The sequence below is a fragment of the Montipora capricornis genome, chromosome 9 (genome assembly GCF_036669925.1).
Source record: "Montipora capricornis isolate CH-2021 chromosome 9, ASM3666992v2, whole genome shotgun sequence".
Taxonomy (NCBI): domain Eukaryota; kingdom Metazoa; phylum Cnidaria; class Anthozoa; order Scleractinia; family Acroporidae; genus Montipora; species Montipora capricornis.
The window spans coordinates 15,151,887-15,172,345 of NC_090891.1; the positions used below are offsets into that span (position 1 = coordinate 15,151,887).

The window sequence follows — 20,459 nt, forward strand, 5'->3', positions numbered from 1 at the left end:
TTTTATCCTGTTTATCTCGACAATTTGATGACGGTTTTTAAGGTAGCTAGAGGGTCTCCATTGAAGCCAAATGCTTGTAGTTTATAATACAAAACTCTGTGATCCACTGGATTGAAAGCTTTGCGAAAGTCAATAAAGATTACAGACAACCTTCTCATCATCAATATTTAACTTCTAAATTTCGCTTAAATATAATAGGAAAGATTCAGTGGATAAACCTTTCTTTTACCCCTACTGATTTTTATGAAGTACTTTTCCCAGGTGAGGATCTATGTTACTAGCGATTCAGTGATTTTACTAGAAATAGAAAGGAGAGATATTGGTCTATAATTCGAACAGTCCTCTTTGCTACTGTTTTTCCATATAACCTTAACTTTTCCAAATTTTCATTGTGATGAATAAGAACCCACTGCATAACTTTAGCCACTAATTTCCTCTCCCTTGCTAACAAATTGTCTGCCCCATGTCATTTGTTCGTATTAATGAGCTTAAATTTATCTTTGAAAGCTTTGTCACCCAAAAAAATATCTCCTATTAAGGTGGTAATTCTGTGAAAAGTAGGATGAATATCAACCTTACTTGATTCGAAAGATTTGGCATTACCAATTGTTGAAAAGAAAGAATTTAAGGTGACAGCTTTTTCAGAGTCTTCAAACACTTATTTTTACTGTTTGTTCATAATATGATCAATTACCTTGGATTGATTGGATTAACCTGTCATGCTTTTCAATTTGGATGACCAGTCATTCGCCTCAGCGTTTCTCATTGCCTTAATTAGTGCCTATTCGTCAATTTTCGAATTCTACTGTTTACCCATGATAGAGAATTTTTTCGAAGTTTAGCCTTTCCTGTTTTGAAAAACTCTCTTCAAACATTATTGAGCTATGACTCAAAGATGACCATCAACCTCATCAAAAACATTTCATATGTGCTGAGGAGTAAGCGGTAAATTGAATTTGTACCTTTTGACATCAGAGTTCTGCGAGTCGCTAACAGTCCTTAGAAAAGCCAGTGATGTTTTATGAAACAAATCCAACACACAATAGCATTGTGAAAGGTGCCACATATTTAAACTAGTGTCGAAGCCCCTCCTGCCAAATCAGTGCCAGCTAATCTACTGCTTGGCAGGAAGTACAACCACCTAGGAATATCACTGCTGCTGCTGGAAAGCCTAGCTGAAATGTCACGTGTGCAGATATCCAGTTCCTCTCACCGGGGTCAATCAACAAGGTGATTGCAACCTAATCGATTCGGAGACTTGTTAAGTGATATCAGATTTTTATTGTCAACAATGAATTTGTATCACCAAAAATACACACAGTCTCACTGTAAACAAAGATAGATGGATCTTTATTTGAAAACTCGGTAAAATCTTTAGTAACAATTAAGTAAAATCTAATTGCAATTAATTAGACTAACTATCGACATACTGTTTTACAAGACCGCCGAGTGTGAGTCCGAGGACTCCAATAGATGATTGACTTGTTCTTTAAATTTCTTGACTGATTTGATTGCTCTCACATTTTCGGGTGAAGAATTCCACAACAAATCACTGCTGTAACTGAAACTTCGTTTCAAGTAGTTAGTATGCGGTCTGGGCAATGTCAACTTATGAAAGGAATTACGCAAATCATAGTTTGTTCTTCGTTCGTGAAATAGGTTCTGCAAGTACGTTGGAGCTTGTTCATTCATAGATTTAAACATCATAAATGCTTTATGCTTCTTTCTCCTAATGACTAATTTTTCCCATTTGAGTATGTCAAGAAGCAGGCTCGAGCTAGTCCCATAGTTGGCCTTTAAAATTACTGTAGCTGCACGGTTCTGTAACTTTTGTAATTTGTCGCTGAGTTGATCACTTAAGCCATCCCAAACGAGGCTACAGTAATCGAAGTGAGGTTGAATTAAGGAGTTATAGATTAGTACCGTGGTAGATTGGGAGATTCGGGGCCTGATACGTTTAAGGGTTGAGGGCACCTATAGCCGAAGTTGCCTTCTTACACAAATCGTTAACATGATTAGACCAGGAAAGCCGATTGTCAATAATGAGACCTAATGATTTTGTGTGATCAACTTTGCTGATAACTTGGTCTTCTAGTTTGATGTTTATTTCTGTATGGCTTTCCGCAAGAAGCTGCTGGCGATAGCCAATAACCACAAACTCGGTTTTCGCAACTTTAAGACTAAGCTTATTGGCTGTTAGCCAACAGTGAAGGTTCAGTAGTTCTGAGTTTAGTCTTTTGTTCAAGGTCAGCTAGAGAGGAACCAGAAATGGTAATATTTGTGTCATCTGCAAACATTTTAGTGCATGCTGTATTAAGGCAGTTTGGAAGATCGCTTATATAGATTAAGAAGAACAGAGGACCAAGAATACTACCCTGTGGGACACCGCATCTTAGTTTGCTTGCACTGGACAATACGCCATTTACATAACATTTCTGGCTCCTGTTACCTAGGTAGGAGGCAAAGAATCGTAGGGAACCCAGATCAAGTCCATAGTTTGCAAGTTTATGCAACAATATTGCATGGTCAATAGTGTCAAAAGCCTTTTTAAGGTCGATATATACCACACCATTTAAAAGGCCGTTATCTATATTAATAGACCAGTTGCTAGTTTTTTCAAGTAGCGCAGTCATATTGCTATGGAGCGATCGAAACCCGGATTGATAAGTATTTAAGAGTTTGTTTTTATCTAGGTAATCGTAGAGTTGTTGATAAATAATTTTCTCGAAAAGCTTTGAGGCAATTGGCAATACAGAAATTGGTCTATAGTTATTTAGGTCAGATTTTGTTCCTTTCTTAAGAATAGGAGTCACCTTTTCCATTCTTCTGGAAAGGTTTCCGTTTCAATACAGCTATTAAATATTTTCGTTAATGATGGTGCGAGAATGGAACTGGACGTTTACAAGGAACTCCGTCCAATCCCATGGCTTTTTTTTCGTCAAGCTGACTTAGTAGCTCACACACAGTTGTGACACTAAGAGCCGTTAATGTGATCTCTCATGTCCTGTGTGGAACATCTTGGAAGAGAGAAAATCTCGACTTTAGCACTACTTGACATTTTCCTTCCTTGCATGTTCTTTAGGATGGAATCACCAACCAAGAAAACCTCTCTTTGCTTGCGTTGAGTACTTCGGCCATCACCTGAGTTTCTTTGTGTTCATTCTGTATTTGATTGGCATGGTGACGACGTCTTGGATTGTGAATATTTCCCATCCGCGTTTGTCTCTGTTGAAGGCTGGTTTTGTTGGTCACCTGTCTTCTTTTTATTTCCAACCAAAACAAAATCTTGAGCATTGGCCTGGAACTCCGTGTCGATGCGAGAGTTATCAGGTTGCATGGCAAATGAATTGTGATACACGTCTTTGGAGACTATTTGAAGTGCTAGTTTCAATGAATTTCTTTCTCTCGAATAGCTTTTAATTCTTTCAGTAGCTCGGTGTGATGAACTATAATTCTTGTTGTAAGGTGTGATTGTTGTTCTTCACAGCATCAAGTTCTTGCAAAGTCTTCGAGTTATGTGCATTTTGCTTCGATTGCATACAGCTCCAAAGTTTGGCTAACTCAGTCCTTAGGTCGTCAAGAGAGTGAGGGGAGATAGGTTTGATAAGATGTTCCGTTTCCTTGCTGGATGTCTCTGGGAGTTCAGGAGTATCCGCTTGTGATTTGTCGTCGTCCACAACAACATGGCGTTCAGTTAATGAGGAAGAGTCATGTGGGCGTGGACAAGATGCCAGTGAGTATGTGAGTATGGCACAAGTTTCGATTGGAAAAACCCTAGTTACAATCAGCAAGTTTACCATATCAACGAAAGAGTGAAGTGATCCTGATACTTAGCTGGACAATTTAAGCAAAAGTCTCTTATAGACACCTGAAAAAGTCAGGTGGCTTCAACGGGATTGGAAACCATGACCTCAGCGAGGCTGGTGCAATGTTCGACCAGGACAACGTATAAGCAATTGTCTCTTTAGACACCTGAAAGCCACCTGAATTTTTTTCTTTGTCTGTAAGAGAATTGCTGAAATTGTCCAGATAAGTGCGAGGATCACTTCGGTCATTCATCTCTAATCTACACTTCAAATAAATACACTTTAAAGTCGTAAGTAGCAAGGAGTCACAGGCCTACACAACTTCTATAAATTGGCAGTCTATGACTGCATGTAGCTATTGTTAAAGAAACTATAGAAAGAAAGGGAACTTTTAAACATTTATCAATGTCCAAAAGTGTTTGTCTGAGACTAACGTTTTAAAAATAGACACGCATTGCGTACGTGTGGCTGAGCAGTAACACAGCACCTTATTCCACACGTCAACTTAGCTGGATTTTTTTCTTCCAGAAGATTCAAGCTGTCTTCGTAATATATAGCTCTATTATTATCACTTTGTCGAGCATTGTGGCTCATTTTTCGGGCTAAAATGGAGAATTTGTCGGGCTAAATTTAGCCCGCTGAAATAAACCAATGAAAAGTGAAAATCAAACAGTCGTACGATTTAAGGAGCCAATCAAAATCGAGAAGCCATAGAATGTTCGCGCCGTCGCGTCTTGCTGCGTTGGTGAAAGAAATGATAGTGCCATTTTCATGCCCAAACCATGGCTGAAAACGCAGTAAACAACGAAGAAATTGTAAATTCGCCGTCTTCTCACAGAAACGTGCTTGCTCGGACATTCTTAGTCGTCCGTTTCTTTCAAAAGAAGCTTCTAAATACCGCGTGTAGTAGCTCCATGGCCGGTGGCGAAGTGCATGTAAGTTTTGCCGCTTCAAGGCAAACGCACTCTGTTCAACCAATTATGCCAAACTGTCACTTTAGCAATTGTACTATTAATTTCAACACTTACAAATAAGCTTTGTCGAACTTTCCTTTCATGTCTTCTATAATTTTTGAGAGTCGAATGGCAAGATTTCGTAATTTCTAGCCAGCTATTGTGAATTTTCATTCAGGGAAAAATAGAAGCCATTCAACTTGTAAATGCTCGCGTGATTGTTCAGACTGTTCTGTTGTCATTTTTTCAGTTTTTATTTTCTCAATGCCCTCCAAAGTGATATTAATAGTAACAGAGTTTATGTTCTTGGGCATAAATATGTTTTGGGCCCTTCTCAGACTCATTTAATTTTAAAATGAGTCTGAGTCGGGCCCAAAACATATTTATGCCCGCGAACATAAACTCTATTGTTATAATAGTACACGATATTGTTCTGGTACCATACATTATTACGGTGCCATGGTAGATGTCTCAGGTAAGTAGCCCCCTGAGAAGTCATGTGGTTATTAGCAAAATACTAAACCCAGAAAGACTGCAGAAAATAAAAGGGAATCTAAAAACATTAACTTCAAGGCCGACATGTTGATCATTTTTAAGTTCCCTTACAACTTCTTTTTCATTACAAGGCTAAAAGTGCAATCTGAGCGTCTGACAGCTTTTTAATACTGTCTGGTGGGTTAGTATCTGGATGGGAGACATCGAAATTTACCAGTTTGTACCAGAAACATAGGACCAAAAATTATATTTCAACGCTCAAAAATGCGAACGAAGCAAGGTACAGATTTTGGTAGCCTGCTTTATTCAGAAAACATAATGATGCAAAAGTAAATAAATATTGATATACAGTTTTTAGGGAGAGCAGAAGTTTTCAGGAGGGTCGATCGAGAATAAAGTGTTTTGCCATCAGCAATATAATTTGCGAAAACGAAAAGAACGTAAATTTTGAATTACAAATATACAAAGTTACCATCAGTGAAAAAGATTTTGTATTGTACTTTTGGCTGCACAAGTAAATCGCAAAACCGGAATTGACAGGTCACAGAGCAATATTGTTGGAATGGGGCAAATATTCTTTGTGAGCTGCTATTTAGTTGTTATTCCTTTACATTTCAAAAAATGAACAAGGTTTTTGAATACTTCAAAAATAACTTCCCAATTACAAAATTCAGTACATCTTCAGACTTTGCCCGGACTTTAAGCAACATGAGATGAGTTGAGGAGTTCCTGTTACAAAAACTCTTAAATGCATAACTAGAGCATCCTAGATCCCTTCAAAAGCAAGGAAAGACGTGATGAGGCATTGCAAATTCATCATAATAAATTCAAAGAATTTGATCGCGTTTGTTGCACGTCTTCAACACCGACAGGACTTGATTTTATGAGACATTTGAATATGAAATTTATTAGGTCGGAACAAAAACAATGTTTTTTGTAAATGTGACAAGCTGTGGTATTAAATCTGTTCATTAAAACAACTAAGCTGTCCTTAACAATAAACAAACTGCGCTGATAAACACATTAAATGCATTTTAACTCAACCTACAACTCACAGAAGTGACGGTTTAACAATTTTTTTTAAAATGATATATTGAGTTTGGTTACTTTGTTCAAGAAAAAACATAAAGCCTGTCACCACAGATGGAAAATTTTTCAAAGCTTTTTCATTTTATTTTACACTCACTGAAAAGATACTACATGACTTTTTTTGTAGGGATGAAAATGAAATTTATAGCAATCGCAGAATTTCGTAGCAATCAGGTCAAAATCGTTCGAGCTTATTTGTATTTTAATGTTTTATTGTAGGAGTGTCTCGATAATTGTAAAAGATGACTTGATTTAACAAAATTTTCCTAGAAATTTGTTTGAGCGTATGTTTTAATCCAGGCTAAATTGAAGTTTGTTAGTAAAATGTATTGTATAGTTTCGTTATGGTAGTTATGGTAGTGCCATAATTGTCCCTGTGTCCTCTGTAATCTCCAAAATCACTTATATACTACCGACTTTTTAGTTCTATTTTGCGACGAGGGATTTGGTACAGTTTTGTGTTTGTCTTGGGAGACAAACTAGAGAGGGATAACCTCTATGTCAATTTTTTTTTTTCAATCAATGAATAAACAATTATGTAGTGTCATGTTATGTTCAAGGCCCTCATATTGTTGCAGTTTTTGCGTTTACATTGTAATCTTGGTCATGAGTAATAGAAACCAGATAGAGGAGTTACAATACACTTAACGTTTACTTAGTTTGAGTTTTTTGGAAGATTAAGGTTCACATTGCTACCAGTTTGCAAATGAGATATGGTTTCATGCCACTCAGATTACAATTTTTTTTTATATATAGAAATTCTTTTGTGACATACTTTTGGGGACAATTCTATTTATTCGTCAGTTTCACACAAGTAACCGTTTGCTTGACAAAACGACAGCCACCAGTAAAATGGCAATTTACCTTTGCTTTAACTGTTTCACCTGGCGAGAAGTGAGTGATAACCAATTCCATAATGTTTCCGAATTGCTTGAGGTCCTCTCTGGTCATCAACCACCAGTTGTCATTGGATTTGAGGGAAAATGCTTTCCCAAAATTGCCAAGAACCCCAGCTAGAGGTTTGCTCTAAAACGATGGGAAAAAGGAATTTATTTTAATGACAGCCCAAAATTCGCAAGGCTGTTAATAAGGATTGTAGCCCTGAAGTGTTATAGGATACCTTGTAAAAATCATACAAACATTTTCAGGGACTCAAAAGGCAAAGTAATCTTGACAAGAAATGCTTTTTTGCAGGCAAGTTTTGTGTTTGATTCTCTTTAAATTGATCTGAACGACATAACACTGTGACTGGCGCTTACCCCTTCACTAAAAGAAATAAGCACGTTAGATGGATTGATATCATTGTGACAGATTCCTATCTTGTGGAGATGTTCGATGGCTTTGATTATATCAATCATGACCCTCAAGAGTTCATGTAAGCCTGCATCACACATCATTGAACTTTCCTTCCAAAATTCCTCTAGTGTTGTACTTGACACAAAAGTGAAACAAATCAAACTGAAAAACAGAGAAAAACAATTTTTTGTAATTTGTAAATAAATGCTTTATTCTTCAACATTTTGCAAACGTAACCCTTACCCCAGGCATCCTCGTGGACATTTCAGAGATTCCATAGCTTCCTAGTGTAAGGTGGCAGATAATCCAACGAAAATCGAGATTGTTTGGAGATTTTACCATCTGAGTCAAGAGGCATTAAGAGATGGGCCTCCTTTTTCACAAACACTCAAACGTTCAGTTAGTCAGTGTTATCTTGGTTGGAAAAGGTAAATAAAATAATGGTTTCTAAGTGTCCATCAAGTGGTTTGGCATAAAGAGCAAAATATGTCACTCAGCAAAAGCAATTTGGATATTTAGGAGCACTTACAGTCCACTCTTTTTCAAAGGTGCCAACTTGACTGCTTGCAAGTCTAAATTCAGTGCATCGACTAAAGAAAAAAAAGTGGAAATTCCAATAAGAAAAAAAATCCAGTCACCAACTGAGCTTGTGTTTTTTGTGTAAAATTATATTGTGTATTATGTAAAATGACGTTTGTAAAATCGTTGGTATTAATCGGAGTACGCCAAGTTGAGCATCATTCCCAAACATCACATTGAGAATTGCATGAAACATTTTATTTTACAGAATCGCTTTTAAACGGCTTTAAAAAACTTTGCTCGGATTAATTAGCAAGTTTATATCTTTCCAATTGTTTTAAAGTGTGCAGTGTCTCGGTTGAAGGACTTCTGATAATAGTCTCAAGTAACATGGATTTTGTTTTTTTAAAATTTTTTCTCTACTAATAGGGTAGAGAAGGTCTTTCACAGTTTTTATAGATTTCTTTAAACCTAATATAATTAAGCTTAACCTTACTTTTGGTAACTGTTTTCTTCTGCGGCAGATATAGTACACGCTGGCACATGCTTATGTGATATATTGCTAATTTGGTTTAGAAAAGTCGACAGTCTTTGATCTCTGGAACCCTAAAAAGCTTGATTTTAAATCCGCAGCTACGCTGTTTCAATTTGGTCAATTTTTATTCAAGCATTTCTCATGAACAGCAACAGCAGAATATTGGTTATAGTGGCGTGGCGAGGTGCATCTTGTAATATTCTATCGAGGTTTATGACCATGAAGTTTCACAAGACGATAGATAATTTAACGAATGAAATTGCAATTGTGTCGAGAAGCCTGAAAACTTCAGGACTTTCACGGGGTTTGAGCCTGTGACCTTGTGATACCGGTGTGGCGCTCTAACCAACTGAGCTATGAAGCCACTGACCTGGGGAGCTGGTGGGTTCAAATGTTCCCGCGAAGTGTATATTGAACTGTGGGTATGAAATCAAGTCAAGCTATGATCCTCATAGTTATGAATGCAACTTTAGCAATTGTGTAGAGAGGCCTGAAAAATTCAGGACTTCAATGGGGTTTGAGCAGGTGACCTCGTGATTCTGGTGCGAGGATGATAGCCTCACTTGATTTCATATTTGCAGTTCATTTCATATATCATTTCATTGAAACCACAAATGACCAGCTCCCCACGTCAGTGGCTTCATACCACAGTTGGTTAGAGCATCCAACCTGCATCAGGAGGTCAGGGGTTCAAACCCTGATGAAGACCTGAATTTTTCAGGCTTGTCAACGCAATTGCTAAAATTGCATTCATAACTGTGAGGTTCATAGCTTCACTTGAGATACACCTAAATAAGCATAGTATCTATTTTAAGTAATTTAACTTTAACAAGTGTTTCACTCTAGTATCTTAATGTGTTGTATTTTAAAATTCAAACTTCGTGTTCTTCTATAACATTTCCCAAATTTCAATTTTGTTTCCTTTTTCCAGTTGAGTGTTCCATTTCGTCAGCAAAATTTCGGTATTCGCTTTTGTTCTACAAAGTGATATTTTAGTCGCTTTTTGTTTTTGACCTCTTTATTTTTAACTAACGATGTGTTTGAGCACATTTTTTTTTCCAGAGGCGTTCCTTCTCTTGATTTTGGAACGGTCCCCTCTTAAAAAACGAGAACAGATTGTTCCTCTTTTTTGTGTTCCTTTTGATGAAATCGGAACTAGCTTTCATACTACTTGGGAATAAAATGGTCCTTTATTGCTAAAAGGGGAACCAATTGTTCCGATTTCCGAATCCCGAGCGGAACAAATTGGTCCTTAATGGAAGATTTGGGAACTATTGTTCCTAAAAATGTGTTCTATTTGATAACATGGGAACGTGCTTTTTATAAAGATACGAAGCAAATGGTCCTTCATTGTTAAAAAGGGAACCAATTGTTCCGAATTCCTAATGCCGAGCAGAACAAATTAGACCTAAATGGATGGAAACTACACCTTTTGCTGTTCATTTACGCAAAAGATACATCCATTTACGTCAACAGTCGAAACTACGTTCATTAGCACTTGCATGAACTTCAATAACGCAAAAGAACTTTCAATAACGCCATTTGCATATGAATTAACATTCAATAGTATCAACGGATGAACAATTGCACCTTTGGACAATCAAAGATAACAAATATGCTTTCAATCTCGCGCAATGGTTAACCATTAACACCAATAGAAAATAAATTTTCATAGTGTGACAATCAATGGCGTATTAGAGACATACAATAATGCAATTTTCATAGAGACGCACAATCAATTGCACCGTCATACAATCGTTTATTCGAAAAGCGTAAATGCGTAAATGAACAGCAAAAGGTGTATTGTTCCAAAAAAATGTGTTCCTATCTACAACATGGGAACCACTTGTTCCGAATTCCCAATCCCGAGGCTAACAAATTGGACCTTAATGGATGATTTGAGAACAATTGTTCCTAAAAATGTGCTCCTTTCTATCACATGGGAACCAATTGTTCCGTGTTGCGAATCCCGAGCGTAACAAATTGGACCTTAATGGATTATATGGGAACTATTGTTCCTAAAAATGTGTTCCTTTTGATAACATGGGAACATGTTATTTTTAAAAGACGGAACAAAATGGTCCTTTATCTGTGATTTAAAATCAAATTGTACCAATAACACGTTAATCCTTTGTCATTATTTGAAGAGCATTTGTTCCTACTCATGATTTTCCAAAAGGCTTTATCGGTTCGTTTTATTGCTCATTTTGTGTCCTTTTCTCAGCTTTTCCTAAGGAACAATTGTTCCCTTTTTGGCTGTTACCGTTGGATCACGTTTGTAACCTTAATAATGTGTATGTCATAATAATGGGTGCAATGAAGGAGTAACTGAAATGACAATAATCCAAAACATTTTGCGAATAGTGATTAATGGGCGCGTTGCGTCAAATTCAAAAATGCACAACACTTCTCTTGCTGGTTCCGATTGGTTAGTTCCGTTGTTGTAATATCGGCCTTTGTTGAATGAGACAAACGAACGCGCTCTTTTAAATGCATTCATTTCCTCTCACTACGAAAAAATGAGTGAAGCGAACAAGATTGAGTGGTCTAATATCGATGCTGCATTGCCTAAACCAAAACGTCTTCACCCAGAAAAATAGCCGGATCGACGCCACACACAGTGTGAGCTATAAATTCGTGGGCTCTGCAATCGCTCGCCCCTTTTTTCTGCCAACGCCGATCGTGAGAGCTCAAGGGTCTCAAGCTAACGAAACTTACGTTACTTTTCATTCTTCGGCCCTCCACCATCCCCTTGTCTCCTCCTCTGCTCTTGCTACCTCTTATTGGGCTATTTTTTGCCTCAACTTAATTCACTGAACCAAGTACTATGAGTTTACACTAAGGGATGTTTGAAATAAACGCCACGTGAGTGGCCAAATTAACCCATATAAATGTCTCTGTGATTCAGTGAATCCTGGCCACGTGCACGACCACAATTATACCCATTTTAGTCTTTCGTGCACATAGGTTATATAAAGGCGCCGCTCTTGGCATAAAAGATAACTATTCCCTCAAGGCAGCAGTTCATGGCAACTTAAGGTGGTAGTTTGGGGAATGATTTCTACATTGCTAATTACGCATTTTAATGATATGCAAACACACATACACACTATTTTATTTTATGTTATCGATCACTTCTTGTTTATTAGGTGAAGTCTTCTGTATAGTAATTCGGAAGGTCGAACAGGTTTGTCAGCATCTAGTATTGTCCTTGTCATGCTCAGCACAGACCAATTCTGACATTCTGTGGTCTTGACAGTAGGTTCTTCTTACTAAGAACTACTGTTTACTTTTGTGCCACGCATGGTACTTAGCACATAAATGTACATTTGTGATTCTTGTGATCCCTATTCCATAAAAAAGTCAGTTACCTTCTGAGTGCCAGCAATATGACATAAGATTGGGATGCTTTCCATGCTTGGAAATCTCCTGCGACACTTGAACTTCTCGAGCCCACTCTATCTCCTTACATTTTGCAAAATACTTTATCAGGCATATTTCCAGTACCTCTCTTTCCACCCAACATGTAAGATATCCCTAAAAAGAGTAACGGCTGCATGTGATATGCTAATTTTATAAAAATGCCTACAGTACACTTGTAGCACTCAAGGAAGGCGTTTGTGTTAGCACTTCTCTCAACTGGTGTTACATATTTCCACTAAATGCAGCTAAGAAGAATCGCTTAACTTTACATATTCGTAACCAAGGTAAAGAACTTTCGTGTTTAGAAACAAGAGGGAGATTAGGTGATGGTTGGCATATTTTTACAAGAATTAATTCATCTCGTCCATCTAGCTTCGAAGTCAGATGAGAAGGAAATTAAGATCTACTTTCATGTCTTTTGGAAAACGTAATTTCTCCATTGGCGTTGGAAAGAAGCCACTCTCTTGGAAAATTTAGCGATTCTTATTGGATTGGTAAGTCTGTTTCTCTTGACAAATGGACTAGTGGGAAAGGTAAAAAGGTAAAAGTTGTCAAATCTCAAATAATTCACTGGGTGATTTTCACTCTCTGTTCTCATAGCATTGACTTACAATTGACTGATCAGATTTATGTGAAATGTGACAAATCTCAATAATCTTGAGGTTTAGTTTCCCAGGTGATGGTCTGTAATCAGATATGTTGGGAACCATGGATGAAAGAGTCACGTCCTCACTTTGATTCATTGTGCCTCTTGTCTCTGAAAAGCATTTTAATTGTTTCAGTAATATTTTACTAATATATAGATTTAGCCAAGCCTAAAAGCAGACCTCCCTGGTTATTTATTCTTACTGCCTGTAGGGTTATTGAAAATAAAAGGTTTTCGAATTCTCCGCGAATTTTCCACACTGGTAGCTATGCAGTTATTCAAGTCAAGCATCGGAGGCATATGAGTGTTTATTTTTGACTGTTTACAGCTTTTTTTTCTCTGTATTGCAATTTTTGGCAAGAAGCTCTGATAAGGTTGCATGATGCCTGGAGGACCTATGTCTAGAACAGAAACGAAAGGAGAGCAAAAGAGAACGACAACGACAAAACGGAATACCAGTAATTGCTCCTACTTAATTTTAACTATGATACCCCATGTGCAAGCGCCCTAAAAATGTTGTTAGACTGGTCTATTAATAGCTTGCTGTGCCCATGTGGAAGGAGTGGATAGTAATCGAAAAGCACTTAGAAATATGAAAGGTTACCTTTCTTTCGATATTTTTTTTACCTTTGAGGAAGGTTCAAATGAAATGATGCATGCAAATTCTTCTCTCCTATGATTGTAACACTGCCCATCCCAAACATTCGTTAGCAGAGCCTTTAAGCCCTGGGGGAGAGTATTTTTATTTGCTGAGCAGTGATGATGTGCAAGGTATTATTTACGCATTTATTTCAGATAGTCGTTTTGAATGAATTTTTTTTTACATAAGTGCTCCTGATAAAAACAATCAGTGCTGGTCACTTTGTTTGCTCCTTCGTATCTTATTTCCAATTGGAGTGGTAATGCGTTAGAGTCTGAAAATGTGGCTCAGGCCTGATCAAGGACTTTGAAAACTGCGAAAATAGAGCCCAAGGACGAAGCCTGCAGATGGCATGAAATACTTTCGATGAACCTTACAAGGACTTACATTTACCATCGTCAGATGCAAGAAAAATTCCAGATTCACTGGAAGCAGGTTTGCTTACAATCTCGAAAGGCCCTCGAAAATAATGCCTATTTTTAGAGACGTAATGGTGTGTCTGGTATCTAATTTTCCGAAATTAAATCTCATTGTGTATGTTGACCCTAAAAACGGAGATCTCAAAGTTAAAGTTTCGTGTTTGTTTTAAGGAAGATGGAGCATTTCACCCGTTGTTGCTGTGTCATCAGGACCATACGATAACTAAACTGTGAAGCTCCTTCTGATGGATTTTCGACTGGTGACTATCTAATAGCCAACGGAACTCTACAGATTTACATATGGATTCTTAGGATCTTAGCGTTCTGTGGAAATATGATTGTAGTGGTCTTCATCAGTAGGGTCGTCTATGCTTGGACTGCAATAATAGTTTCACGATTTAATGCTCTAAAAGTGTCCTATAAAATGCCTGGCCATGATAACATGCGAGACAGTAAGTTCAGGTTAGTAAGTATCGACTTACAATGGTGCTATACTGGCGTAATGATTTTAGCTGTTGGTGCTAAAATTACTACTCAAACCAACACAACAGGAATACTGTCTCCTTGCAGTGTTAACAAGACTGTTATTTTTTTATGGTAATTTAAAGGGAGCCTTCTTATTGGATCCAGACTACTTTTGCTTCCAGACAACTTATTGATATGCAAACTTGTGACATGTAGGTGCAAAATGGAAGCAGAATAGAAAAAAATGTGCCACCAAAGAACTTTCTTCAGTCAGTTTGATTAGTGATAGGACCCAATATGTGATTTTTGTGACCGGTGACGAAGATCAGGTGACAAGTGTTTGTGATTCGGTTTTGTTCTCATCATTCTGTAAGTGAAATATGAGCCCCTAGTTTTGCACGCATATAGCTCTGAATTTGATTCAGAAAATGAGATTTAATTTAGAGAACATTACATAAGAGAAGCAATTTTCTGTTACTGAAAATACACATTATTTTCCAAGGCATTTTGAGAACACTTTGTTTCCTTTGGAAAACAGCCAGCGACCTTGGAATTTCTTTTTTATCCATTTTCTTTTAGGATGGTCAATGCAAGTCCTTGTCAAGTTTCTCTATTCTTGGAATTATTTCACGGCGTCCACAGTGCCTCGTCCTTGGAGCTATAATTTTACGGTTTTCATCGTCTGTGACGACTGCGCCTGAGCGGCATGTTCACACTCTTGTAATTTACAAAAAGAAAATAGAATACCTCGAAACTTCACACGAAATATCAGAAGTTTGATCAAGGGTTGGTGAAATCGGATTCTCAATCCTTACAGGTAGCCGCTCTCAAAAATAAGCATGATACAATCACAATTATTATTTTCCTGTCTTGGAATCTGCCTTTCGTGCTTATTAAGTTCAGTTGATCCAAATTAAATATTCTGTTTCTTACACTTTTGTTGCACTCTAAGAACGGCAAATTACTTGAGGCCGTCTGATACACTTACCTGAAAACCGAGGTAATCTTTTGTTGATAAGTGAATTTATTGTTCCTTTTACTGGCTTCATTTTTTTCCTGGTGTTTATAGTTGAAAATGTATAAAGGATAGGATTAATTGCGGAATTCACTGGAAGAACAAATACGGCTATCCAGACATAAACGAGCTGCTTTGGGTCGTACAACTTCCCAGTGAGAGATAGTATGCCGATAATAATAACAGGCATCCAGCAAAAAAAGTCTGTCAAAATGATGGATATCATCTTTCCTGCCATGGAAGTCTCATGTCTAACTCTTGTTGACCTGACGGCACAATGGACTCGCTTTGCAGTGATAAACATAGTGATGTAGGCAACAAGCATGAACATAAATGCTATGAAATTTAGTGCAATGAAAAACGACACAGAGTACTCCCACCCAGCTGGCCTTTCCGAGGACAACTGCAGAGGAAGACACACAGCTGAGCGGCCGTAAAATCCATAATTGCTGTTTTCGTCTGTAAAGTAAGGGATTTGAATTAGTGGCATTGTGGATATTATAACTCCAATGGTCCACACCAATGCAGACAGTGCATACACACGCTTGGCAGATATTTTCTTGAAGCGGAATGGAAATACAATGCATAGAAGTCTATCAGCAGTTATAATGGTCAACATTGCCACAGACACTTCACTTGAAACCATGGATAACACACCGGCAAATTGACATAAAACGCTTCTCCTCCATGAGAGGTCATGTCGAAAATACTCGCCTTGCCACTGGACATCTTTTGTGGCTATAATTAGCAAATACACTCCCATCAGAAAATCTGAAATAGCAAGATTTGTCAAGAGGAATGAATGAACATGATTGCCTTCTTTGAGAAAACTCCTCCACACCACTACAATTATATTTCCACAAAACGCTAAGATCCCCAGAATCCATATGAAAATCTGTAGAGTTCCATTCTTCATTAGATCGTCACAACTCGAAAATCCATCAGAAGGAGCTTCACAATTTACTGATCGTACGGTCCTGACAGCATAACAACAATGGGTGAAATGATCCATCTTTCTGAAAACAAACATGAAACTTTAATTTGAGATCTCGCTTTCACCCAACTAGTGGACCAATGCAAATCCTGCATTTTGATTGGCTATGCTACTAGAGGACTATTAGTAGTAGTCCTCGAGTAGCGAAAAGTGTGACGCTTTCTTTCGTTTTTTTCCCAAATAAATATTTCTTCATCTTGCATTTGCTAACTTTATTATTGCCTTTTCTGTCGGACTAGTTGGGTGATACTAAAACAATTAGACCCTTTGCCCCCAAGGCTTCGCCTCATGGGCTATTAACCTGTAGCCCTTGCGGGCTGCGGGTCTAATTGTTAAATATTATTGCAGAGTCATAATTTTATGTTTAAGCTTCATTAATACTTGATAACCATTACCTTTTCTACCATATTGAATGTGATTTGCTTGCGTAAAGAAAGAAGACATGCAAAGCTTTCTGGTAGCACCGAAAGCCATTAGGGACCTTTAGATTCTAGGACGAGGACGAGTTTTGACTGTTTCTTTTTAGCAAAAATACTAAAAAGATTTGTAACCTGTACCATCAATCTTACTCTTTGTTAGCAGTATAGGTTGCTCATTTGTTCTTAGTGCTGTTACTTGGGCCTTTTTGCTGATCGAAAAATGCCAAAACTGCTGCGGTGTTGTTGACTTGTTTTGGCACGACAACATTATTGCAAAACCTCGTACTAAAATGACGACGGTAACACGCTTTTCCCGCCAAAATGACGCTGGTTTGCGCGCGCTCACTGTTTTTCTATGAGAAAATTTGGTACTCGTAGTCGTTCTCGTCCTAGAATCTAAGCTCTCTGTTGTCAGGGTGGAGGGAGACTTGGTAATTTTGGTATATGATGAGGTTTTAAAACATATTTTTGGAAACAGGCCAACATCTTCAGGTGAACTTGTCACTGATACTGCATCTGCTGGGTATGATACACACAGATAGTGGCTTAGCCATCCATACCAATGCATCCCAAATCAGTAAAACGTTCACGATTCAGAGAGAAGATTTATACTGACTTCTTCATTGAAGTCAAACCGAAGATATTATCCATTTGAAGCACACTGTGGCTCTATTTTGTTATGGTCGAAACCATGCTGTTACGGAGAAATGTATCTAATATGGAACCATAAAGTAATTGAGCGGCGTTTCAATTTGGTTGACCATTGTGAAGATTACACTGTAAGCTTTGGACATAAGACGCAAGAATTGTAATCATAACTCAGTTGAGTACCGAGAAAAGGTATTGTTAAATGGCCCATACGAGACAACATGTACAGTGTAATACGAGACCACATGTAATAGTTCACCGCTACAGAATTTGTTAACAAATTTTTTGTTGGAATGAGGGTGGGCTGCAATAACCTTTGGGATCTTCAGATCTTTCAGTTTTAGACTGAGTGAGCCATGCATTGTTTGATGAGATAACACAACAACACAAAGCAAAAGCAAGAAAATTACAAATGCAGCAATGAAACAGCATCATTGAAAGAAATAATCTTAACAGTAATAATCATGGAAACACTCATTGAGATATAACATCACGAATTGGCGTGACTACGCTTGAAGTGACAATCACACATCCTTAATTTTTTATTCTTAGCTGATTTTTTTTCACTTACAATCTTCTTAAGTTGGCCAGTGCATGAAATGTCTCGGGAGAGAAATCCGTTATCTTGTTCTTGTCTAGATACCTGTATGTTATAATATATAAAAGCATTAAAACTATGTGTTTTTAAAAAATGGGTTATAAAGTACCATTGCTATGGTTTCAGCTTGTTCTCGGGTTATATCCTAACGGCAGTGTGGGAGAGAGAGAACACTTACTGTATTTTACCACATTAAAACGGACATTGGATTTTAGCGGTGAAAGTCTTTTTCCATGTTGTTGTTCGTTTTCCCACATTTTTCTCTTGTGGTCTGGCAGTGGTATGTAAACCAGCAAAGTTTTGTGCAAAGGGTTTGTTAACAAGTTGAGTGTACAATTGATGTCATACCATCAGTTACATACATTGTCTTCAGAGAAGAAAGTCCCTCGAATGTAGACATGGATATCCTCTTTATCTTGTTATTGTTCAGGTATCTACAGAATTAATTTGACATTCTTAGTTTGAATCCAAAAGCATTTAACCATCGTGATTATTAGGTACCGTGCAACTGGATTATCTGGGCTATCAACAGCCTACCGATTAAATAAGATTAGAGCAAGATTCTCGGAAATTAGTATAATTGATACTCACAAGACTTTCAAGTTCCTTAAATCCCTGAATAATCTATCAGGTATGCTTTGAATCAAATTGTCTTGGAGGTAACTGGTAAAAAAATAATAAATGGAAAATACATGCGTTTTGATAAAAAAAAAATCTGCTAACATTATCAGCAGGGTTGGCACATTTTGAGATGTAGAGAATGTAGCAATCAGGTGCTAATTGCAGCTTCGTTCGGTGAAGCATGGGAAGTATCATAGGAAGAATATATGAATATAATTATTCAAAGAAGGATCCATTTTAATTGTTCGAAACATACAAAAGCATGCACGTTAATTCCAAATTCCATGGACTGATTGCCCAAAATCAAAGCATTTCAGATATCCGCCAAATGAATAATAGCAGGTTGATTGTGGATTCCATGAGCTATAAAAAGAGTTCCCAATGAACGTGCTGCAATTCCTAAGAAGAACGAAAAAGCCTTTCGGTTTCTGAACGTTACGAATTCGAACGGGGTTTTACGTTAATGATAAAAATGTTTATTGATGCCTTAAATCTTCCACTATCTGGTTAAACGCCTCCATTATGATCATTAGTATTTTTTATTGTTCCCTGAGAAAACTATTCTTCAGACCAATGCATAATCACGTAAAGCAACGTCTGGAGTTGAAAAGTCTAAAAGAAATAACATGTGCAAAAGGTAGTAAAGGAAAAATGCAATAGAAAATTTATCATGAGCTCTTAAAAAGCTTGAAAGCTCTGACTGACAAATCGATCTTAAGTAGAGTATTTGTGAACATGGCAACCTGTTTAATTTATGTTGACATAAAATGCAAATTACTGATGCCTTAAACACAAGTTGGAAAATCATGATCATTGCGGTTGTGCTATGATCATGTTTCAACTATTGTTATGGGGAAGAATACCTACAGATAAGTTAAATTAAATCTTCCATGAAACATTCCTCTCGTAAGAGTTTTTATTTCATTGGACCGCAAGCTCCTGCAAAAAATGTTGGTAATTAGAGCAATAACTGAATTCAGTTTATATTTAATTTTTTTTCTAGGAAGGAAATATTTGTTTGCTGAAAATCACCCATCGTAAATAAATTGATTGAGAATGGATAAGTGAATGCATGAATTAATGAGTGAGTGTAATGGGCGTACTCGGAAAATGGCACTCTTCATATTCTCTTCCTAATAGAAGAAGAAAAGGCACCTAAACCAATAATCCTTGTCAAAGGTCTAACAACAACAACTAAAACATTTTATCATAAGAAGATTTGTAACCCACAATTAGCATAGCTATTCGAGGTTGGCAGCAATAAAACAGGCTCAACAAAAAAAGCTTGAATAAACAACAACAAGAAATATGAAACTATTTGAGACGCATTGTTAGGATCGAACAGTTTATTATGCTGTTTGCCACAATGTTTGTTCTCATCAAACAGGTCGTTCCGCATATTTTGTAATCCCCCATTGAATGTTTACTTCATTGGGTGATCTTTTGCACCATAAAAAAGGTCATTATAACCTTCTGTTATCTCTTTAGATAAGTAATCCACTTTACCCATAATTTCTCAGCTTAATAAATAACTTTTGACTAGTTCAGAGTTAGGATATTAAAACTGCAATATCACGCATTGTGGGGTTTTTAATCAAGATGTCTCATGGCAAAGACAGCAACAGTTTGTGGGAGACCTTTATAGTATGCTTTTACGGTGCACATAGCTTACGCTATAGCAGCAATTGTTTATTTATTGGCAGTTCTATAAAATACTTACAGAATACGGAGACTTGGTAATTCAAGAAAGGATTGCCTTGGAACCTCTTTCAAAAGATTTTCTCCCAGGTCTCTGCGTGCAAGAATAATACATTTACATAGTGAACGATTCATTTGAATTTTGCCTTCAAGAATTTTCAACGGAGTGAGGTGGTGGTT

The 20,459-nt window shown here is 37.2% G+C and overlaps 1 protein-coding gene across 2 annotated transcripts in view; it reads right to left on the bottom strand.

The window, feature by feature from the left end:
• Positions 1-20,459, bottom strand: part of LOC138015036 (uncharacterized) — a 234,725-nt gene that overhangs the window by 13,569 nt on the left and 200,697 nt on the right. For both annotated transcript variants that reach the window (XM_068861936.1, XM_068861935.1), the window contains 11 exons: positions 20,302-20,373; positions 19,449-19,520; positions 18,552-18,623; positions 18,323-18,394; positions 17,934-18,005; positions 15,275-16,317; positions 12,728-12,873; positions 12,065-12,230; positions 8,169-8,229; positions 7,603-7,801; positions 7,208-7,369 (listed from right to left, as the gene is read on the bottom strand). In XM_068861936.1, the coding sequence (XP_068718037.1) occupies positions 7,208-7,369; positions 7,603-7,801; positions 8,169-8,229; positions 12,065-12,230; positions 12,728-12,873; positions 15,275-16,317; positions 17,934-18,005; positions 18,323-18,394; positions 18,552-18,623; positions 19,449-19,520; positions 20,302-20,373 (2,137 nt within the window). The remainder of the gene's footprint in view (positions 1-7,207; positions 7,370-7,602; positions 7,802-8,168; positions 8,230-12,064; positions 12,231-12,727; positions 12,874-15,274; positions 16,318-17,933; positions 18,006-18,322; positions 18,395-18,551; positions 18,624-19,448; positions 19,521-20,301; positions 20,374-20,459) is intronic.